At 41.7% G+C, this 24,468-nt stretch overlaps 1 protein-coding gene across 2 annotated transcripts in view; it reads left to right on the top strand.

Moving 5' to 3' along the window:
• The window catches only part of dacha (dachshund a), a 387,374-nt gene that overhangs the window by 297,757 nt on the left and 65,149 nt on the right, over positions 1 to 24,468 (top strand). Inside the window, exons 5-6 of one of the 2 annotated variants that reach the window (XM_078211668.1) lie at positions 6,676 to 6,886; positions 17,712 to 17,792. In XM_078211668.1, the coding sequence (XP_078067794.1) occupies positions 6,676 to 6,886; positions 17,712 to 17,792 (292 nt within the window). The remainder of the gene's footprint in view (positions 1 to 6,675; positions 6,887 to 17,711; positions 17,793 to 24,468) is intronic. The other variant, XM_078211669.1, reaches the window with a different exon arrangement.

Consider the following 24,468-nt stretch of genomic DNA (forward strand, 5'->3'; position numbering starts at 1 on the left):
CAATGAACCTTCTCTGGGCTGCCTCCAATGCCAGCATATCTTTCCTTGGATAAAGGGACCAAACTGTTCTCAGTATTCCAGGTGTATGGTCAATCTGTGGTAAACACATCTGCAGAATAGTTCCAGGTTTGGGCAAAGTCAAGAATGGTCAGATTCCATAGGAGAGAAGTTTGGTTACATTGAAGTTATTGCTCAAACATGCATTCTATTTTATTTATAAATAACTCATTATAACTGAAAATGTTCCCCTTGGCCTTTTCTTCATTGTTTTCTTAATTAAGCTGCTGAATATTGAATGGGCAGTTTGCACTCCATCAATCACATCAAGAGTTGATAGACTTTGAACGCAATTATTAATGGAAAGGAAGCAACACCTCATGAGTTGTGACTTGCCATTAGTTGCTGGACAATTTGCATTGCTGTGCCATTAACATTGCGAAAGTGGCATCTTTCCCTTGAAATCCCTGTGAATTGCATGAAGTTGCGATATTTCTACGTTAATTATCCATTAAACTCCCATAGAAAGTGAAGTCTAGTAATTAGAAGCATAAGTATCCTTTTGGTGTTGGGTTTAATGATTGCCTATCAATCTTTCTGGACCAGAAAGTGAAAAACTTTGAAGCCTTGTTCTTTCATGCAGTAAAATGCTGTTGGAGATTTTAAAAATTTTATTCTTTTTTCGTTTGTTTTCTTTGTTTCTTTTTCTCTTCTTAAATCAATTCTTTGTTTCCCTTTCTGTACCTGATATAACATTGAATTCTCCTGTTGCAACTGACCCTCCTTCTCAATTCTTTCTCTGTCCATTTCTCATTCCCATCAATCACAAGCTCCCAGATACCCTGTTTCCCTCCCCATGTCGTTGTCAACTTGCACTGCCAACAACTTACAGCGCTAAACATTTATGAGCTGAGGAGAGTGGAAAAAGGTCTGATTAAGTATGCAACACTGAGATGCCTCACTCAAGGAAATGTTGGTCAATATCTATTTCCAAATTTACTGCGTTAAGCCAATAATTCATTTTTACTATAGATTAGAACTTTTGGGAGAAAAATTCTTCATGACAATTTGTCTTTCTAAAGGAGCTGCTGTGCTAATTATTCATTGAGAATTCAAGCCATAACCTAATTGAACACTGGTTATTGAACTGTGGAATGATGAAGGCTGTAGTTCATTATGGTTTGTGTCCAGCTGAGCAGGGTTGGAGCTATAACTGTTGGCTGTTATAGTCTACAGTTTCATGACTAAAGGTTCTAGACAACTGCATAATCCTCCACCTCATGAGAATGATGCAGTTATGTCATCAACCTATTGCATATGTTGTGACAGAATTGCATCAAGAATCTGCAGTGGCCATTTCTTTCAAAGAATCGTTAGGAGGTGGTTACCTTCTAAACCCTCCCTGCTCTCCCTCTTTCTCTCCCCCTTGGTCTTTCTGGCCTTTATTACTTGTGGCTGGGGATGGGTAGGGGATAGGTGACTTAAGTGTATCTACAAACGCTTTTTTTCCCTTTGGAGAATTGTGGGGAAATGATGGAAGGATTCCCAAACTGTTTTAACAGCCAATTTAACTACATTACGAATGCTCCTTCTACGGCTAAAAAGTCCTGGCACTGGACTTGATCCCGGAACTTCTGGTCCAGAGGTAGTGACACTACTAATGTGTATGGTGCAAGACCTCCATGACAGGAGGCTTTTGGGCATTCTGAAGTTGCCAGCAGGGGGCACAAGAGAGCATCCAGTTTTTCATCTTTGCCTTCATCAGGCCACAAATCCAATGTGCTAAGTTTACCATTGTACCGTTCCAGCTATATGAATATCAATAGAAAGGCTGCATACAAGGAAAATACAGCAATTCAGGGGAAAAAATTCCACAGCTTTAGTTTTTAAGTGGGATGACCTTATTGTTATTGTGTCTATGAACATTGCGACACAATAGAAAGATAGTTTCTTCTTACAAAGCAATGGTTCAAACCTCCATTAAAATAACAGACTCATTGGTAGCATTCATAGGATAACATTACTGAGTAATTGTCAGGCTATAACATTTGACAGTTTGCAATTTTTAAAAGTGGGAAATAGTTCATTTTCTTTCAATCTGCTGAGAATATGACATGGAGACCAAATCACAGCATTCAGAACATTTTGCAGTACAGAAGGTGTTTCCTGCAGAGACAGGAAGTAATGTTACAAGCTTTTGGAGAATAGCATCATTGCTAGAAGCGCAAAGATAATGCCATTGCCTTAACCTTTATAAACCTGTCACAACTGGTACTGGCTGCTATGATAGCTGGACACAAAAAATAAAACCACCACTATCTGCAATGGGAAATGACCTTTTTATCCACGATCATTATTTGGGGTGAGCTGCCCTTTACCCATGACAGTGCTAATACTGGCATAATAACCTTTACATCGTTAGGAGTCCTACTGGGAGAAATGAATACCATTTTCTTTAGTCAGGCAATCATATCCTTCTGATGAGATGTTAAATTAAAGTCCAGTCTTCCTATTCTGTTGTTGGACAATAAAGCTCAATTCCATTTAGTGCAGACTGTTTTCCAATGTTCTGGTCAAACACTCCTCTCTCAATATCATAAAATTAAATGCATCAGCCTATTATCTATTTCATTGTTTTCTTTTGTAGGGCAATGCTGGCATAGAATGGATGCAAAAGTCCACTGTGTGAAGTGTTTTCTGACATTGGTGATACACGCAATGTTTGTCATTATATCGTGGATCACAATGTTTTACCAGTATAAACCAATGCAATATTCATGCATCTTTTCTGGCTGTTCATACCAGAGAAAATAAATTTGGATAAACACATTTGACATTTCTTTTCCTCTTCAGTACAGCTAGATAGTTTCACACGTGTATGATTACTTTCATCATTAAACTCTCATTGCTTGGTTTAATGTCATACCATTAGTCACTTGATTTATTTAGCAAATGATATAGTTACTTATCAGATTTAAAACAGGCTTCCACAGGATAGTAGTTACCTAATGAGGCACTGCTTGTAGGGCTTGAGTAACAGAATGCATGTCGACTCATTAGCTCACTGACTGATAATAGGTTTGTTTAGTTACATGCTTAAGCACAATTCCTAAACTAGTCATGCCTAAAATAGATAACAAGGCATTAAAATAGCTACATAGTCTCAGATTTAAATGTTCCCCAAGGGCCTGATGTTTTATTCTGTGATGCAGAGTCCCACTTCTTAAATTTTTAAAAGTTTGTTTCCTCCCATTTCCCTGTTAATTTTCTCAAGGTCCCACACACTTGAGGCACCTAGCTGGGAATGTTACCTGGATGTTACTCAGGAGTGAATCTCTGCCGTGAATGCTAGCAGCTTATTTGACAGTGACTGTTCACAGCAGAGTTCAATTCCATCCTCGTCCAATGTTTAAACACTGATATCTGGATGGTGATCAGGAGCAGTATTTCCTATTCTAAGCAAGGACTGCTGAGATCAAGTGCAGTGGCCCCATGATTGGCCAACTCTGCATCGGGCCCGAGTGTCACCAGGTCCGGCTTCTAAGATGCAATTACTCTCTGGCTTAAACAGTTAAATCATCGGAGTCGCGATTTGTGTCGTCTTGGCTCAGTTGCCAGCAGGCTCATCACTTTGACTGTTTGGATTGGAGTTCCACCTCCAGAATTTGAGGGTAAAATTTGGATAAAGTTGGGGCCAGGCAGGTGCTGCACTGTTCAAGGCTCCATCAGCCTACTCCATTGGCTTAGCTGGGCTTTTAAGATCTTACAACTACTATTAAAAGATAAACAGGAAGGCCTCACAGTGTCCTGCCCACCACCACAAACAGATTAGCTGATTAGTCATTTCATTGTTATTTGGAGGTTCTTGCTGGAAGACAAATTGCCTCTATGACCATTGCATGATTAGACATGATAAGGTACGAAATAAATGCAAGTCTCTTGTTTGAAGCACGGGATAGATTTAGACCTGGATTCAGAAACAGCTACAAACCACTTTGGGGACATGGCCATTGCACTTAGTTTATTTTGGAAAAGGGAAATTCTTAGCTCAGATTGAGATTTGTGTTTCTCTAACAAGCAGTCACTATAATGCATGAAGGAACAAGGTCTTATACTAGAACGAAAGATAGAAATTTAAAGTGGTAAAAGTTTTAATTAGCTAAAACATTCTATTAAATAATAGAACCTATGCGCTGCTATGCAGTCTATGTTAAGTATTTAGTGCACTACCCCTTTAAGGTTAGATACATTAGCGGTTTTCATATTTAAATTGCTAGAATGTGAGACTCTATCAGGGATTAGCACCTGCTTACTGGCCAGATAGTTTATTAAAATAACACCATTTACTAATGCAATTTATTTTATACCCATTCAGGATATTTGTGCCAAATAGTCAGTCAGTTCATTCTGCTTAAACACAGGCTTATTTCCTGTGAGGGTCAAAAGGGTCGTGATGGAAACACATGACCTCACTCTCTTTGTTGGCCGTGCATTGCTTGCAGAAACTTCTTCACTGAACACTATTTGTGATAAATGGAGCATACAATGAACACATATTGGTTATGTTTGTTATTACACGGTTGGGATTTGATTTCACCCTTATATGACCCAAAATTAATTTTTGCATTCCCTGGGTTTGCTGCTGTGTGCAGGAGTTAACCCTTAGGTCTCCAACAGCTTTGGGGAATTCCAATTTTCCCTGGTTGAAACATTTAAAAGTACATTCAGCTTACATTGAAATAAAGCTTGGATGTCAAGAGTAGCTTAAAAATAACAAGATAAAACACACAGGATGCAATCAAGGATCCATTTTAAATAATTTTACTGGCTCTGTGTTCTTCTCTTCATTCTCTTTTATCTTTATATATCCAAGGATGAAGTAAGGGTCTCAGACCAGGGAAAACCCATCCATGAACCCTCTGCACACACAGACAGAGTACAACTAAAATCTTGTTATTGTGTAGAGAACCTCTCTCACAACTTGAGTGTCCCACCTCTTACTTTCTGCCCCAGTCTTCCTTGCCTCTCTCATGGTTAACTTTTCTCTGAATTTTTCCCTTCTTCTTTGTCCTAAGCTCCGACTATATTGCAGGAATTTGATTTCCTCCTCCTCCTCCTCCCTATCAATCCAGATTTCTACCCTTTTTCTCAAGACATCAAAACAGTTAGATTTCTGCTCCTCCTGTGACCCTTAGGGTTTTAGAGTGCATAGTGGAGGTCACCTGATCACTACTTCCAAATTACCTTCATCTTCCCTTGCACTATTTTCAGCCTCAATGGTGTCACATGGTATTGGCCTTCATTTCAGTTACTCAATTTTAATAAAACCACATTTGTTTTATTCCTAACTAATATAACCATTTCATTTCAAGTTTAAAATGCCCTTTTCGCAAGCTTCCTCAATCGCATCATGCATTTTGGAGGTGGGGCCCAATTGGAAACCGGTGGCTTCTCCCTGACTGGGAATTGGCTCTAGGGGTTCCATCCACTCAAATCCAGGATGTTGTTATGGGTATGAAATAGTCCAATTCTGACTAACTTTGCCCACAGCTGAACGATGCCTGACCAAAGCCTGACTGCAGGAACTTTAGGCATCAAGCTTGTTCAGGTTTGACAACACCATTCTCAAAAGACGCCATTTTCTTTGTAGAATTATTTTAGCTGTAATGCAAATTTGCCTTCCCTTTATCTTGACAAGATCTTCATTTTTCTCCGTCCGAAAAATGTGAAGATCCATTTTCTGTGAAACATTCATCAAAACAGTTTCACATGTGTAGTTTGTGAAACCTATGTTAAACAACTGCTTTGCGTGGTATCTCTGTCGCATTATTCATTTTTCCCCCTAACTCCCCACTATTGCCTCTACTTTTTGCCTTCAGCCATTTCAATGGAAAATTGCAAACATAGGAGTTAAATGGTGTGCTGTGTGTTGAGTCGGTGTTGCCCATCTGTGGGGAGGATTTTCTTCTTAAAATGGAGCAATTCATTTCTACCCAAGCCTCCATCCTGCAGGTTCCCAAAAATTGCTGATTTTCTTTCCCCTCATTGAAGGCACCAGAGTTTAAATGTCGGATTGGCATTCTCATTTTGGTATTTTTGGGAGTCCCACACGAGCTCACAAATCACTGTCTTAGCAATGTTTATTGATTAACTTTATTTTCACTCAGAAATATTATATTAGCCCTTAGGCGCATGCAGGGTGTGTATGTTTTTGGATTTACTCATGTTGGTATCCAGGCTACATGGACCAAAAAGTATTGGAAATGGAAATAATTCACTATATTAAACAATCACACTAAGTGCGGTGTGAGAAAGAATGTTACCTTTCATACCTGAATTATAGAATGGGATCAGTAAACTTTACTCTGATAAGTAAATTATTTTTCAATACAGGTGTTTTATAGTGTTGTAGGTAAATTGATGCCTTTGGGATTGAGTTAATGGTAAATAATTTATTGACTAGATTTAAATATAAGTAAGCAGAAAATACTCAAATGATCATTTAATAAAGAACAGAATATTTTGATTAGACCTGTATTTGAGTAGAAATATGTTGAAATGTTGAAATGTTTGATGACAGTATTTTCCACAGTAACATCAGTAGTAAGAAAATATTTAAGTACTGTTTATACAAACGTGAATGAATAATGAAAATTAACCTTGTATTTCGGAATGTAGGGAATGCCACTACAAGCCAGTAAAGATTACACTCATCTACTTGGACAACCTCTTGAATTTTTGTTCTGCCACCAGGAGCGGGTTCATAATAGCCCATCCCCAGCACCATCCCTTGAAGACAGTCACCGGCCTGGAAGTCACCCCTCTTCACACCAGAGCAGCAGTGTGTCTAGCTCACCATCCCAACATGACATTGCCTCTGACAGAATATGTAAGCAAGTTCTTGTTATTGAACTTTCTGAACACACAGCCCAAAACTTCCAGCTCTTTTTTTGTGTCGATTAAGTATTTCTGATACTTGCAGCCTGCTTAACCCATTATTAATGTTTGGATGCATTATTACACAGTTTTAAATAATTACCAAACTAATGGATTGAGAGAATCATAGCAACAACAATACACTGGTCACTTTGAATGGGAGCTTACATAATGGCATGAGCCAGAATCAAAAATAGATTGTTATTTTCCAATGATCACTTCAGTCTCAAGATAAGAATTGAATTCACCATAATACACACATCTATAGCTATCTCACATAAAGACATGGTGATTTTATTTCACTGACAGATCAGTGGACATCAATGCAAAGAGTGCACCTCGACATTAGTGAGAGTGAATGAATAAAACTGATCTAATTACTGCAAAGCTTATGAATGACATTTCATTACACAGTGAGTTACTAGGAAATTACAAGTCAACATTATAAAATCTGTAAACAACTATTTCCATGTTTCTCTGAATATATTAAAATTACAAGTACACACACATGTATACACAAACGCACAAGCATATCTCCCATGATATTGCTACAGTGAGTCAGGCTACAAATTTGTAATTGGGGTCGCAGATCACTTGTGGAAGAATTTGGAAATTCATTTGGAAGGAATCTTTTAGAGAGACTGCAAAGTTACTGTTTTTACAAATAATTTCTTCAACCACAGCAGGTAGGTTCCATGGATGTATTGAGAAATTTCTACATGTAATAAGGTGGAGGAGTCAAGTTGTGTTTGTATCTAAATTTACAACATGATTTTGTTTGCTGGTCTATCTGCAATGTTTCTTCTTTATGAAGCATGATTAAGTGTACTTACTGAATTTTGCTTTGTAGTAAATGTTTCCTCCAACTTGAGTATATAGTCCTTTCAGAGGTTGCGAGCTGTTTAAATGAACAAAGTTCAGAATGAATAACAACACATGCAATTTCTGCAGCAATTTAGAATATTTAGAAAACATTTCACATCAAAATTTGACTTTTTTAAGCTTCATTTTTTACATGTAATGTTAATTTCAATAACCTGTTGAATATATTAATTAGGTATGGACAGAGTTTCTGTCTGGATAACTTCTCGGCTGCAATTTTCTATTCCAGTTAGCATCGGGTAGGTTTGGCAATGGGAGCGGAAAATATCATGAGAAGTCCAAGGACTTTTTACGGCAGCGTGAAAGCTTGCCATGATTGCACCCCCTTTCACCCCCATCCCTGTGGTGGGCTGCCTTTCCCACTGTTCAGTGTTAGGAACATCATTATAATACACTTTCATTTCATTATTGGGCCCATTCACCGAAACCTCCTCCCCACCACAATAACAAATTCCATCCATGGTGACGCGATGTTAGAACAGCGCAAATAACAACTGGCTTCAAAGAGTGTGCAGCTGGCGAGCACCACACTGAGGAAAGCTCAGAGGTGAGCGCAGCGCTAGAGGAGTGGCTTGACATATTAAGGGGGCTAACTTGAGGGTGCAGACTCTGACTGGGGGATGACCAGCCTTTGACTGGGAGAGAACAGGCTCTGAAGGGAGGGGGTGACCAACTTTTGACATGGGGGTTCCAGGCTCTGACATCGGGAGACCGGCATAGCACTGGAGCGAGACCGGGGTAGCACTGGAAGAATACCAGCGGCCTAGTCAAGGGAGACCAGTGGGGAAGAGACTCCACGGTACTGGGAGGGAATTCTGTCAAGTGTGAAAAGCACCGTTCTTGAGGTTGTCTTCTGCTGCTAGGCAATAGATTTCTTGGAAGACCCTCGCAGAGGGAAGGAATGTGTGGGGCAGTGCAGTGGGTAGATGGGCAGTCTTCATGGACTGATGGTTCTACTCAATTTGGCGGGGGGGGGGGTTGCTTCTGGAGGCAAGATATTGACAAGTGCAAGGTGAATGGAAAGCCATGTCATTGATCATTACCCCATTGCAGCTGAGAATGTTCAGTTGTAACTCAATTCACATGCCTAGAGTCTAACTACTCACACAATTATTCCCACCTCAGGCACTTAGACAGTTGGCAATGCCACACTGCCTGAGAGAGCGCTCCTAACCTTGCTGAGGTGCGTAATGAAAAGTGTCCCCCATAGAGCAAAGCCTTGGAGTGAACTACTGGACAATGCCTGTGCTTGAGTTGAGACCTCAGGATGCAGCACAGTGATGCCGTAGTGTGGAGTATGGGTGGTGTGGGCTCTTACCCAACCAGCATCAATGCTGTGACCAGGACATGAGTCAGTAGGCTTTGAAAGTTAGCTTTAGATGACAAATGGACATAAAGTGGTTCTGGAGAGAGAAATGCTAATCATCAAGTCTCTCTTTTTTGATACTGAGGACAGTGTATGAAACATGGAGCCTGATGACCTCACTATCATTCTTCTCGCTCATAGGCAGGAAAGAAGAAGAAGTCAGCCTCATTGGAAGCGCTTAGTGCCAAAGGCAGGAGCAGAATTATAAAGAGGAAGGGGTGGCAGAGGACCCTTCTGCAGGATTAGTTGCCATGGGGAATGGATGGAATTCATTGCCAGTGCTGTGGAAAGTTACTGCGGTGTTTAATTTTTACACCAGTGACTTCTTTCATGGCTCCACAGGTGACCTCTGCAGGGTTTTGCAAGTCTCTACACACAAGCGCATCCAGGAGGGGATGGACACAATCTTTGTAAAGACACACAACTTTGTCCATTTTGAGCAGGATGAGGAGGCAAGCCAGGATGCAAGAGTGATGGACTTTGAGCAAATCTCCGGCATTGCACAATGCAGAGTGGCATCAACTGCCACCACATGGCACTCAAATCTCCAGGGCATCGAGCAGTGAACTATGTGAATCACAAGGGCTTCCACTTGCTGTATATTTAGCTGGTCTGCAACCACACCAAACACATCGTCCAGGTGTGTACTCGATTCCCTGGGAGTGTGACCAACTCCTATATTCTGAGCTGCTTTCAGACCTCTGACACTTCTCCCAATCTAACATCATCCTTTGTCACCTGTACCCTTGAGGTTCAGTGTCACCCAGGACTGAGGCATATGGGATTGGGGCGGGGGGGGGGGGGGGGGAGGCGGTGGGCAAGATAGCTCAAAAGTTCAGAGAGTACACATTGATGATCACTGAAATGAGTGACACTGGCCATTTACATTGTGGGAGACATCCTCATTCCCTATGAGAAACAGGCACGACTGATGTGTTCAGTCACTGTGAGCGGAAGCCACCACTGTGCTGGGGACCTTGCACAAGACACATGGAGGAAACGCTGGACTGAGCACCCAGCCTTTTTCTGGTGTAGGAATCAAGCTTTCAAGTAAGGACTACAGGAAAACAGCTCATCACAACATGGATCCATAGATATGGTGCAATTGATGAGAGTTTATTTACAAGTGCTTAACACCCGTGCCCATGTTGAGCAACTAGAGCTTCTTAACCTTTCTAACCCTGCCGCTACAACATGCTGCATCCCCGACATCCACAATGGAAGTGGAGGCAGCCTGTGCCTGCTCTGTCCTGCTGGTTGTGATAACCTCGGCGGCGTCCTCTGGAGGACTGAGACCTGCAGGGCCCCAGCCTGACTTTGGCATCCTGCTGTGTGGCAGTACCATCCACCTTGCTCTCTTCTGCTACAGTTAAAGAGGTCACAGGAAGAGGGCATTCAGATGGATGGGGCACTTCTGGAGTCACCTGGATGGATGGCCCCGGGGTGTGCATCAGCTGATCCTCCTCTCTAAGGATGCCTGAGGGCCCCTGGTTACCTCCTCGGGATGAAGGGGTAGCTGGAGTGAGATCGAGAAGCCCCACCATCCTCTGGTATCAGCACTGATGGATCCCAGCAAGTGCCTGCAACACGGAGAGCATGTCCTGCAGCAGTGTGGACCTTGTTGTGTTGCCCAATATATAAGATGGCCAGACTCTTCTGTGCAGCCTTTCAATCTGAAGAGTGTACCAGACATCCCTTCCTGATTTTCATGAATTTATCTTTGGAGCGACAACACCTGAGGCATGACCGAGTCCAGAGGCTCATTATCTGACAGGGACTCAGCAAATGACAGGCCTTCAATGTCAGGGTCTGTGAATCCCTCCTCTGCACTGCTCTCTGGTCTAGAGTCGAGGACCTGGTTGGTGGACTACCTTGGCTGCTTCCGAGATGTGTTTGTGACAGAAAAGTGATGTCATTAGTTCATGGCAGGGGCCTGAGAAACAGGAGACATGATTCTCTGCACTGTTACCTGATGGATGATGCAATGTTGGATCTTCATTTGGTTTCATCGCCCCTGATGTCAGCACAGGAGTGGTCAACATCCTCCCCCTGCCAGCTGGATGGCTCTGTGCTCAAAGGTGGTGAGCACCTTAAGCTCCGGCACCCCTCTACCTCACTTGGATCTCTCCACCTTGTTGTGAGCCAACATGTCCTACATGAGACAGTTGGAGAAAGTGTAAGCTGGGCATGTGCCGGGGCAGATTATAAGAATGCCTGGCATGTGTGCTTGGTGAACGGGATCAATGAGCTGATGAGGACATGATCTGCAGGGAAGATGAAGATGTGTGTGGGAGAGAGTGATGGTGTCTCCTGAACTGGCAGTGAGTGTGATCCCTGTGGATGTGTGAAGGGTGTGTGAGTTGAGAGTGATGAGAAGATTTACCCTGGCAAAATGGAAGAGACCATTCATCTTCTTCCTGCTCTGGATAGTTGTCCTCTTCTGCAGGGCATTAGCGCTGACCACCACTGCCACCATCTCCCATGGCGGGTTGGTGACCTTGTTGGCTGGTTTTCTTTGTGGGCTTGGGTAGAGGACATTACATCAGGCCTCTACTGCTTCCAGGGATCTCCCTAGGGAGGCATCCAGCAACCCGCAAAGTGTGGCTGGTGTGTGCTGGCATCCTGATGATTGCAATGCTGAGGTGATGGCAGGGTGGGTGAATCAGTGACACACATGGAATAAGTGTGTAAAAGTTTTTCACACAAGTGCCGCACTACATGGTGAGAAAAACCACCATTGCCATTGGCGGGCTTAACACCACTTTCCTTGCCCACCATTGGCCTTTGCCAATTTCTGGGAAAAATCTTGCCCTTTGTTTCAACATCTTCCCTCGTCTAAAACACTATGCCCATAGCTGTAATACATTCTCCTACCTTAACTTGTAATTGTAAATGTAGCCCAATCCATCACACAAACCAGCCTCCCATCCATTGACTCTGTCTGCACTTCCCGCTGCCTCGGCAAAGCAGCCAGCATAATTAAGGACCCCACACACCCCGGACATTCTCTCTTCCACCTTCTTCCTTCGGAAAAAAGATACAAAACCAACCAATACATAAGAAACGACTCAAGAATAGCTTCTTCTCTGCTGCTGTCAGACTTTTGAATGGACCTACCTTGCATTAAGTTGATCTTTCTCTACGCCCTAGTTATGACTGTAACACTACATTCTGCACTCTCTCGTTTCCTTCTCTATGAATGGTATGCTTTGTCTATATAGCACGCAAGAAACAATACTTTTCACTGTACACTAATACATGTGACAATAATAAATCCAATCAAAAATTGCTTAAAATTCTTTTGGAAGTTTTTTTTCCCCTCCTTATTCGCCATTTTTTTCTGTTAGTAACTACCATTTCTAAAGTGCGAAATAAATTATTTAAGCAAAATTCAATTAGAAATACATATTTTTCAATAACATTATTAAATTATCAATTTAATTATCTTTTGACATCTTCATTCGAATTAATATTGAAGGCTCCAGCATCTCTAAAGTCTTGGGGATTTTCATTGTTTACTTGCTTCAATGGAATATTTTTCTTTAGTTCCCTACACTATCTAGTTGGTAGCTTTCCTCAAAATATTTTTGGAAAATAGAGGACAAATTTCAAAAGCTGGGAGGTAAAGGTTACATTGTGTGTGTGTGTGTGTGTGTGTGTGTGTATCGGGGGGGGGGGGGGGGGGGGGGCTGGTGATGGTGGCAGTGAATGATTGCACATCTGAGAACATTTTTGTTTTGTGTTGTATGATACGCTTCAGAAATGGTTTGAAGTTGGGAGAAGTGAAGAAATGGAAAGAGAGATGAGCAACTGAGATTAGAGAGCATAAGTGGAGAGAAAGGGCTCGCTACCACACTCTAGGAAAGAGAAAGAGAGAGAGAAGAAAGATGTTCTTCATTCAATACTAGTTCAGAATGAAACAATATTGAGTTATCACCCGTGCACAGCTGTAGGCAAAATAGGTCAATGTTACTCTGAATTAAATGCTATTTTCTAACGGGGAGAGAGAAAGAAATGGAGATTGTGGTTAGAAAGATAAATGAGGAGAAGGGCAGGCAGTTTCTTCATTCTAATTTTATTTATCTGGAAAAAACACAAACAAATCTCATGAAAGAAAATAGCCTCTTGGGGGAAACTAGCAAAAAAAACTGGAGGAGGGAAACTAATTGCTGTGTAGAGGCTTCTGGCCTCCTGACTGTGTTGAGGGGGATACAGGGAGTAAATAGAAGATAAAAGATGGGGTGAATGGCATTAAATCTTTGGAAGGAAGGTTCCTAGGGTTGAGCTGTGTTACAATCCCAGTTGATATAACTGGAAGATTCCAAAATGGAATCATGGCTCAAAAGACCCATGGAGTCACAGGACCGCGACAAGGAAAAGATATTAAACATGGAAAAATTGGATTATAATACAATACTCCTTTCCCCCCCTTAGTGTCACAATTACACACAAATTTTAAGATGAATACAAATTACAAAGTATATTTTAAGCTACAATGGTCTCAGTAACACAATAGCTGTGATTCTCCTAGCCTTGTGCAGTGGGCAAGGAGACATCAGCACAGGGTCTTTAGCGGGACTTGCAACCGGCGTCCGGGCAATCGTGAGTCTCCCAGGCCCTTCAGCTCCATGTCCAAATTGGTGCAGGACTGATTACCATGTGTCAGAGAACAGTCCAGAACAACGCTCTATAAGTAGCTAGCTTGCATGGTGAGCAACACCATGCAAAGCCATATTTTGATCTGTTTGAAGTTAAAGCCTACCAATAAAGGTCATAGAGGTTTACAGCATGGAAACAGGCCCTTCGGCCCAACTTGACCATGCTGTCCTTTTTTTAAAAAAATGACTAAGCTAGTCCCAATTGCCTGCGTTTGGCCCATATCCCTTAATAGCCATCTTACTCATGTAACTGTCTAAATGCTTTTTAAAAGACTAAATTGTACCCGCCTCTGCCACTACCTCTGACAGCTTGTTCCAGACACTCACCACCCTCTGTGAAAAATTGCCCTTCTGGACCCTTTTGTATCTCTCCCCTCTCACCTTACCTTAAACCTATGCCCTCTAGTTTTAGACTCCCTGACCTTTGGGAAAAGATATTGACTATCTAGCTGATCTATGCCCCTCATTATTTTATAGACCTCGATAAGATCACTCCTAAGCCAGTCTATCCAGTCTCTCCTTATAACTCAAACCATCAAGTCCCAGTGGCATCCTAGTAAATCTTTTCAGAACTCTTTCTAGTTTAATAATATCCTTTCTATAATAGGGTGACCAGAACTGTACACAGTATTCCAAGTGTGGCCTTACCAATGTCTTGTACAACTTCAACAATATGTCCCAACGCCTGTATTCAATGTTCTGACCAATGAAACCAAGCATGCCAAATGCCTTCTTCACAACCCTGTCCACCTGTGACTCCACTTTCAATAAGCTATGAACATGTACCCCTAGATCCCTTTGTTCTATAACTCTCCCCAATGCCCTACCATTAACTAGTAAGTCCTGCCCTAGTTCAATCTACCAAAATGCATCACCTCGCACTTATTAAATTAAACTTATCTGCCATTCATCAGTCCACTAACCCAATTGATCAAGATCCCGTTGCAATTGAGATAACCTTCTTCACTGTCCACAATGCCACCAATCTTTGTGTCATCTGCAACCATGCCTCCTAAATTCTCATCCAAATCATTAATATAAATGACAAATAACAGTGGACCCAGCACTGATCCCTGAGACATACCGCTGGTCACAGCCCTCCAGTTTGAAAAACAACCCTCTACAACCACCCTCTGGCTTCTGTCATCAAGACAATTTTGTATTCATTTGGTTACCTCGCCCTGGATCCCAGATTTAATCTTATGCAACAACCTACTATGCGGTACCTTGTGGAAGGCCTTGCTAAAGTCCATGTAGACACCATCATTTGCACTGCCCCCATCTACCTTTTTGGTTACCCCTTCAAAAAACTCAGTCAAATTTGTGAGACATGATTTTCCACTCACAAAGCCATGCTGACTGTTCCTAATCGGTCCTTGCCTCGCTAAATGTCTGTAGATCCTGTCTCTCAGAATACCTTCTAACAACTTACCCATTAAGTTGTAAGTGAGATGTGAGGCTCACCTGCCTGTAGTTCCCAGGCTTTTACCTGCAGCCCTTTTTAAACAAAGGCACAACAATCCAATCTCCAGGCACCTCACCTGTGGCTGTCGATGATTCAAATATCTCTGCGAGAGGACCCGTAATTTCCTCCCTAGTCTCCCACAACATACTGCGATACACTTCACCAGGTCCTGGGAATTTATCTAACTTGGTGCGCTTTAAGACTTCCAACACCACCTCTGTTATATGTACACTCCTCAAGACATCACTATTTATTTCCCCAAGTTCCCTAACATCCATGCCTTTCTCAACAGTAAAGACTGATGAGAAATATTCATTTAGGATCTCACCTATCACTTGTGGATCTGCACATAGATGACCTTGTTGATCCTTAAGAGGCCCTACTTCTCCCTAGTTACTCTTTTGTCCATTATGTATTCGTAGAATCTCTTTGGATTCTCCTTTGCCTTATCTGCCAAAGCAATCTCGTGTCCCCAGGTGTTTATGCTGAAACACGCCAGCCTCAAGGTCAATTAGCCACAACCACCGCAACTTAAAATTGGTTCTGTGGCCATTAACTACATTTCTGCATGAAAGGTATGCTCCCGTGGCTCTACCACTTCACCCTGGATACATCCCATTCTTCCAGAGAGAGTCTGTTATTGACTGAATCAACATACTAGTATCCCCAGTGTGAAGCTTGGTCCTCCACAAGGTCTGGGACTTGGGCAGAAGTAAGACTTTGTCTGGGCCCTGTCCACCTCCAGTTGACGTTTGTAGGACTCTGGTTGACGCTGTTGGTGTCTTTTGAGTGAGCCCCTGATGGGCCAATGGTTCTTACTCTTCCAGCCTTTAATCAGCATCAACTGTGATCTTTGGTAAATGGTTGGCGGGCCACTGCAACCATGTATTATTATCATAACTTGGCTGTTTGTGCCTTGGATGGAAGAGCTGAAAGCCATGCTGTTGCAAACTAGCGAACATTTATTGACTATATAAATATTTACAGAGGTAGACCTTAGCAGGACTCCATTCGAACCTCCATCCCTCAGCTTCCAGTTACATGTGACCCAACTTCATTGTTGGTGCACTCTAGCCATTAACCATTTATACTCCAGTGATCATACAAACAAAGTAAAGGATATAGTGCTGGACCTCGTGCTTATCGTCCCCACGATGAACCCGGTAGCTGAGAACAAATGGGCACAGACTGTTTGGGTTTGCTGAATTAAAAACCCCCATTCACGACTGGTCAGGCCTCTCACTAAGATTAGGGAGTCTGATGGGCAGTTACATGGTGGCAAGTGGATTTCCCATTCCCCCCACCCCGCCCCAATGCCGGCCAAATCCTTCCAGAGGCAAGGATGCCGAGATGGCCGTCAGGATTGCGATTTTGAATTCGCGCCCATACCGGATCCCAACCTCGTTGGCATTTAAATATCTGCCCCCGAAAGTCTTTTCAACTAACCACGAAGGCTCTACGAACCTGTATGATCACAAGTCTCAAGATTCTCCAACAGGTACCATCAGTAAAAATAGAAATACAGCAGTTTAGGCAAGTTTAATAATTGCCTTAACTTCATGATTTAATATCTATTTTGGCACAAGCCTTATGTAATACATTTTACTGACCATTCTGATTAATGCATTGTTTCACATCCCCTCAGTAGTTTTTCATTAAACGTTTATTTCTCTGCTTTTCCCATGGTTTGATTCATATGCTTTTTACCTCTTCCTTGATGATTTGCTGCTACTCTATGAATAGAAATTGTGAGCCAGTCAGCTGCAAGAAATCTGCATTTACCATCGTGCAATTCATGAGATGCAACTTCTCAAGTGTGACAACAGACAATTTGCACTAAATGCATCATTTACACAACCAGCCACACACAACCACATCCAATCCAGGAGCGAAATGTATCTTCAGTGCTTAGGCAGCGAACTAATAGAGCAGACTGCCCTCCTGTCAAAGAACCTGCTCAATCTTCACTTTCACTGATATCAATGCAAATAAAAATTAGTCAGCCTCTGTAATGAATGGACAATGCACACCATTGATTGGTGAAAATTACTTTCAATATTATTATACATCATTAAAAAACCCACAATTATCTTAAAAGGAAAGAAAGCTAATATTGATGACAACAGATAAAAGAAGCATGACATTGTTTTGCAAAATGCTAAGGAATGTTTTGGTGAGTTGAATTACTTGTGCTCAGGCGTAGGTAAGAACAAAGGCAATAGCTTTTGTTAAAAATGTACAATAAATACAATGCTGTTGAGGAACTGGGCTCCAAACCCCAGGTTAGTAAGAAGCTTAATGCCTGGGATTTGTGAGAATGAGGAAGAATGTGAATGGCTGGAAAAGTACATCTCTGGTATCGGATCAGTTGAATAAACTGTAGAATATTACGATTCTTTTCCAACAGCTGGCCAGCCTGGGACTCGAGAAGGAGAACTCGCAGATCATGATAATGGGCCCAGCATTAAGAGAAGCCAAAAGGAGAAAGGTAGGACAGCTATCTGAATTAGTTTTAATTTAAGGGAAGAGAAAGACAACGGTTGCATAACCATATTGTTAAAGCTCCCGGAATATGCTTTGATCTCCATGTCTCTGGAAGAGATCAGAAAGATCATATTCAGATAAGTCAGCAAAGGCCGTGTCGCCTTTTTTTAAGAAGCGTAATTACAGAAATGCTTTTTTCTCCTGCCTCTCCTTCCCATCCTAATTTTCTCATCTTAACTGTACTTTTCTGCCTGGAAAATGTACATGACTTTGTCTTAAATCGGCTAATGTCACCATGGAAATATATAAATGGATGACCCAAAAGTAATGTGCAGGCGGAATTCAATGGTGAGCTACAGTTTCGTGGACACTAGCAAAGCATCAACCTGTGCATTTACAAAGGCTGCTTCTGTTGCAGACAATGAGTTTTTAAACAAAAGTTATGAGTCATTTAATGTTTTACTCATTGATGTGTAATGATTACTATAATTAGGCCAAAGCTACCATATTAAAAAAACCCAAATAAAAAGCCACATATTTAATACATTAGGATTGATGTATTGTTGCATAACATTTCCAGCTGTAGCCATTTCCTTCCAGTTAAGCGCAAGTAGCATTTTCCAATAAAGCTTTTGCTTTTATTAGGCATTGATCTCATCAGGAATCCTCGCTGCTGATATAAACATTGATCCAAAATGTTCTACAGAACAATACGCTTTTCTTGTTCAGAGATATTAATATAAAACCCAGTGCAATATATTTGAAAGCCTGTAGAGTTGTCACCTTTGATGCTGGGGCTGTGAGACCACCTTAGATAATTGGAGTACCCTGTTGCTGAAGGTATAAGGCTTTAAGTGAACAGCTCATTTTGACTGGAATTAATTTAAATCGAAAATAATGGATCATGAATCTGTGTGGGGGAAGCCTCGTTTTGGTGAAGTATAATTCATGATTCACATTGAATCGAGTCCAAACGTATCAAAGAAAGTCGGGTAACAGGAGAAATCATGGTAGAAATCCTTCTGATATTGTGCAACAATGGTCTCCAAATCTTTCACCAATTAACTTTTCACATTCAGAAAGTATTAAACAAGGACGCACTAGAAAGAAGAAATGTGCCATTAACATCGGTAGTCAATGGTGGGGGTGTATTAGTATAGCGAGGTATCATATTACAAAGAGGACACCTCATCACAGTACCTTTGCTACTCCACATTATCAGAAGTACCAACAAGCAGGAGTGAAGTATTTCTCGCAGAACGCAGGCCAGCCTCTGTTGTTCAGGTATCTTCTAACACCAAGTCCAAGAATATTAATTAGAAGCCTGTGTGTGAACAAGTTACCTGCCCCTTCTTGACTGAAGAATGGTGTGAAATATTAATAAGAGAGGTGAGGGGGGGGGGGGGGGGGGGGTGCGTGGGACAGCCTTAAAATGGAAGGATGAGCGAAAGAAACCACTAAAGACACTTAGAGGTTAAATCCTCAAAACGTATCAATATTTTCACAATAATATTATACAGTGATAACTGCTTGATGCAAATTTTGGAGTTCAATTATAAAGCCCATCTTATGTTCCTTCATTTAGTCTTGAAGCTAAGGGTTTCCCTGTAGTAAACTTCCAATCCATCATTGTCAGGTAAAATTAGGTCTTTGGAGAGAGAAAAACAGGTGCAAAACACTTGATATGGTCACTGACAGTGAAATAAGTGCTGTGGGTTTGGTCAATGTGGGACATTTCCTGAGTTTTTCTAAACATTTTATCAGCCTAAAAAAAAAATTGAGAGATAAAAAGTGCACTTGAAGCGATGAGAGGATGTGACCTTGTCACAGATGCAAAGAAAGCAGAGAGGCCCCTGGCATAGTAAGGAAATACTGCACTGATTAATAGCCACCGTGTGCAAGCTGGATGTAACATATGGAATTGATCAACACATTTGCCTTCAAGTTACACACAAACACATCAGAAGCAATTTACATCTGGCTATTAGACATTTTCTGCAGCAATTTGCAATACATTCTTTGAGATAAGAATATGAATTGTTTTGGAATGCACCTGCAATCAGTACTGCTTAAATTAAGCACGGGACCAATGCCAAACCTTTTAAGCTTTTTATTGTGACACAAATAGCCAGGATGTCCGAGGGATATGTTACGTTTCTGTGTGCTAACTTGAATATTAAAGTACTAGAACTTGATCAAGAGTGTAATGTTTAAATAGTATCAAATAGACATTGGCCCCGGTATGTTTACTGAGCGGGTGTTTTCGGAGCCGGGGGAATTGGGGAGAAAAATACTTCCTGGTTTCCCTGAAAGTCCTACAGATGTCTTAAACTTTTTCTCCAGAGTACCAGGCGGGAGAGAAAGCCTGAAGCAAAAGGATGCAAGGGGGGAGGGGGGGGGGGGGTGTGGAGGGGACAGGCTGAGTGATGCATAAGAGACCCAGGATTGGGGTCATAGTAGTTGTTGTGAGAAGAGATTGTAGGGATTGATGAGATCACGGGAGCAGTTAATAAAATAACTTGGTGGGCTGGAAGGAAATACCCTTGCTCCTCTTTGCCCGCAAGCAGTGCTGTAAAAGCTCTCAGCTCAGGGATATGGCCCATTTCCCCTTCTTTAACCTGTTGGGTTCCCCAAGACCCAGAAAACACAGCTGACACGCATTACAAATAGGAAAGATATTAAGATGGTGGCTCAAAATATTCTTAATAGCATGACTGACTCACCTCCTGGGAGCTGGTTAAAGTTACCCCCAATTACCTAATTACACCAAAAGTGAAAGTGCCAATTTTCGCCTTGGAGATGGGAAATAGGTTTTGTTGCAAAATCAAGAACCCATCTCTGGTGGGAAATTGATTGAAACTAAGATATGCATGTCTAAAAGCCCATTATTGATATGGCCTTCCTGTTCTCAGAGACAACAGGGGTGGGAGCAGAGGTGGGTCACATGAGGCATGGGACTCATTTCGTCATCCCAGCGCAGCCATTACTGAGGCTGCAGGTTGTCTTAAGGGAGAAACCGCTGACCTTCCAGTGTATTAGAGTGAAATGAGATGTCACAGGAGAGCTACAGGTCTGGCATTTGGGCAGGGCAACCCTTCGCTTCATCGATGCTGGAGACCTTGAAGTCGAAGAGGTAGGTCCTCTTCTCAAAGGACAGCAGAAGGAGGTCACCTCATCATGCAGCAAGGACATCTCTCTATTCAGCATCATCTCTTCTATTATCTCCTCTTCCAGTTCCTCCCTTCAGGACCTCATTGAGCTCAAGGTCTATACCTCTCTGGGAGGGCCATGTTATAGAGAGTGCAGCAGACCAGCACAATGACTGCGCCCTCTGTAGAGGGGTATTGAAAGGTGCTACCAAACCAGTCTAGGCATCAGAACTACATCCTCTGAAGCTCAATAGCCTTCTCAATGGTTGCCCTTGTGAGGATTTGCTATTGGCAGTATTGCATTTGTGCCTCTGTATGGGGCTCTCATAGACTGATCAGTAGCCATTTCTTCAAGGGCTATCCTTTGTCTTTCACACATTTTGGAAGTTGAAGATCTGAGGCAGCTTGGACTGTCGGCGACTCACTGAGTCATGGTGCTGCCAGGAAAGCGTGCACAACATGTAGAAGAAACTCTAGTTGTGGTCACAGACAACTGGAATGAACTTGAGAAAGTTGAATTCCTTCCTGTTGATGAAACTAAGAGGGCATTCACTGGGTGCCTGGATGCCATACAAGTGCAGCTGGAGGTTTCAAGTGATGGTGGCCATACCTAGTGCCCCCAGTTCCTGCGAGGTCATGTCTGTCATAAGATGACTGCACTGTCCCGCCTTGGCAAAGTTAGCATCAATGATCAGTGAGGTGAGATCTTTAGAATGAGTCAGAAGTAAAGTAATTCGAGGCCACGGTGACTTTAACAGACACTGAGAGGACATGGTGACCAGGACTGTGAGGTACGAAGTCTTCAACAACGATGGCGCGGGTGTCAGCATCTTTCCTTCTCCCTTCCAAGGTGAAATGCTAAGCACAGGAACCCAGTTGAAAGATGGAGGAGGTAAATGCATCATGGCTTTCTATTATAATCATGCCACTGAAACTCAGAAGACTGGCCTTGAGCAGACAGTGCGCAAGCTAAGATCTCAAATTAAAACACTTTTAGATTGAAATTCAATGAAATAAATTGAAACATTAATTATAAATGTCATTAATACCAAGCAAAACACCAGGTGGTCAAAAGGTCCATTAGAGAAATAGTTCTGATCTTAAAGGCAGAAGTTACACAAACATATATCAAGCGACGTATTCAGTACTCAGTCAGTTAAAAACAAACAGTTCATTGGTAACTTTATTTCTTTGCAGTGAAAAGTTGCAATCTATTGAAAGCCAATAATTTAATGGACTATTGCCCAACTTCTCCCAACCCCCAATAGCATAAATACTACACAAGTTCTAGAAGACCTTATTGGCTGCTTGTGAGGATAGGTTGACTGATTTCCAACTTGGTAAAAGAAAAGTTCTTGGGATGTGAACATCACTGACAAGGCAAGCATTTTTTGCCCATTCTTAATTGCCTATGAATGCCGCCACCTTCTTGAACTGCTGCAATGCGATGAAGGTGCACCCACATTGCTATCGGAGAGGATAAAGCTGGAATGGTGATGGAGGTTTGACCAATTGCCGCTTCATTGTTGACTTTCGATTTGTCACTGCACTAAAGAGCAGTGGAGATGTGTTACAAGCAGCTTTATTCTAAATGAGTAGAAGGAGAAAAAAATTTCAGACTCCCAAGATGATATGGAGCCAGTAAATGTTGATTTGATTTGTTTTGATTTATTGTCGCATGTTTTACTATACAATGAAAAGTATTGTTCCTTGTATACAGACAAAGCATACTGCACATAGAGAAGGAAAGGAGAGAGGGCAGAATGTAGTGTTACAGTCATAGCTAGGGTGTAGAGAAAGGTCAACTTAGTGCGAGGTAGGTCCATTCAAAAGTTTGATGGCAGCAGGGAAGAAGCTGTTCTTGAGTCAGTTGGTACGTGATCTCAGAGTTTTATATCTTTTTCCCGACGAAAGAAGGTGGAACAGAGTATGTCCAGAGTGTGTGGGTTCCTTAATGATGCTGGCTGCTTTTCCGAGGCAGCAGGAAGTGTAGACAGAGTCAATGGATGGGAGGCTGGTTTGCGTGATGGACTGGGCTTGACATTATACTATATTGATATCAGGGCTCACAGGTTGAGTCAGGAGAACGGTTCTGATCAGATTTCTCTGTTCCATAGCTATTCTAATAATTGATAATCGGGCAAAGCATAAATGATGATTCACAGTGGAAACATCTTCTGCATTACAAGTTGAGTGCAAACACAGCTCACATTGAGATTTTCTGATAATTGAACCTTTATTTGATTGTGATAGAGTGTAGGAAAGTTAGCTACAAACCAAAGCGCTATCATTTCTAGATTGACTTGGGAATGAGCGTCACGTTTCAGATGCAAAGGTGAAAATGGTTCTAAAGCTCATGTTTGATGCCTGCCAATTAAACATATCACTGTTCTTGTGCACATCTATCTTTTTTTGTTACCATTTGCTTTCATCTTGTGGAAACAGTGACTTTCTTTTTCCCTCTCCGAGGTCTTTCTCTGGCTAGCAACCAACCATATCTTACAGCCAGTTTTTGCAGCCTTTAACGCTGAAAGCTGGTTCTAATGCACCAACACAGTAATGCCTGACTGGACTGTTGAAAAATGCTAATTTCAACCAGAACTAATGCTTAACAGTTACTGCTATTTGGAGCAGTTTATTGCAAAGATTAATGACAGCCCTGTGGCTAGTCTGAGCTCACATGCATATAAATAAAAGGACAAATTCCATGTTTTAATATCAACAAGCTGCTGAGTAAATCTTTGTTTTAACTCCATATGCTCAGAAAATACCATTTTTAAAAATGTACTACAACACAAACACAACTCAATTAAATTATATATTTTGCGTTCCAAGTGTAGTTGCTGACCTCACGATGTTACAAAGGGTCCTAAAACCATGTCGATTTTGTATTTCTCCATTACGTGTATTCACTCTTTTTCAAAAAGTTATGGTTCTATTTCCTAAAATGTCCAAGTCACCTCTGCAGTCCCTTGTAGCAACAAGACCTAAAAAGTCTTTCAAATGCAAAACCAGAACTGAATTTATACAAAATGCCCCAATATTGATTGTAGAGCATCACTTCAATGACCTAATATTTCTTGTTGTTAATGCACCAACAAAGAAACAGGTTGATGTTGGAATAAAGGCTGCTACTCTGACAAATAATAAATTTGTCAAAGTTGATTGATACAGATTATATCTTGGTCTGGAAAAGAGACTCCGTGACCCTGAAAGCTCAGCAAGCAGTTGAACCATACGGCAAAAGATGACTGACTCCAGGTTCAACGCTCAGCTATATTGGATTAGTTGATCTCTATATTTTTTTAACCTGGGGGTGGAGGCTAAGAAAGGATCGGACAGATGCAATGCCTTCTGCCCTAGCTTAGCGTCATAGCTCATAAAAGGCACAATAAGCATTCGGGTGAGATATTGGAAGATGCCTGATGCCGGCAAACTGTTGCAGTGCAAGAGCCAACTCCTCCAGGAGGAGAATAAAAAAACGTTCAGGATTGGATTTCTGCCGACAAACTGTTTTGACTCTCATATTTT

Source organism: Mustelus asterias, chromosome 4, assembly GCF_964213995.1.
Source record: "Mustelus asterias chromosome 4, sMusAst1.hap1.1, whole genome shotgun sequence".
NCBI classification, from domain to species: domain Eukaryota; kingdom Metazoa; phylum Chordata; class Chondrichthyes; order Carcharhiniformes; family Triakidae; genus Mustelus; species Mustelus asterias.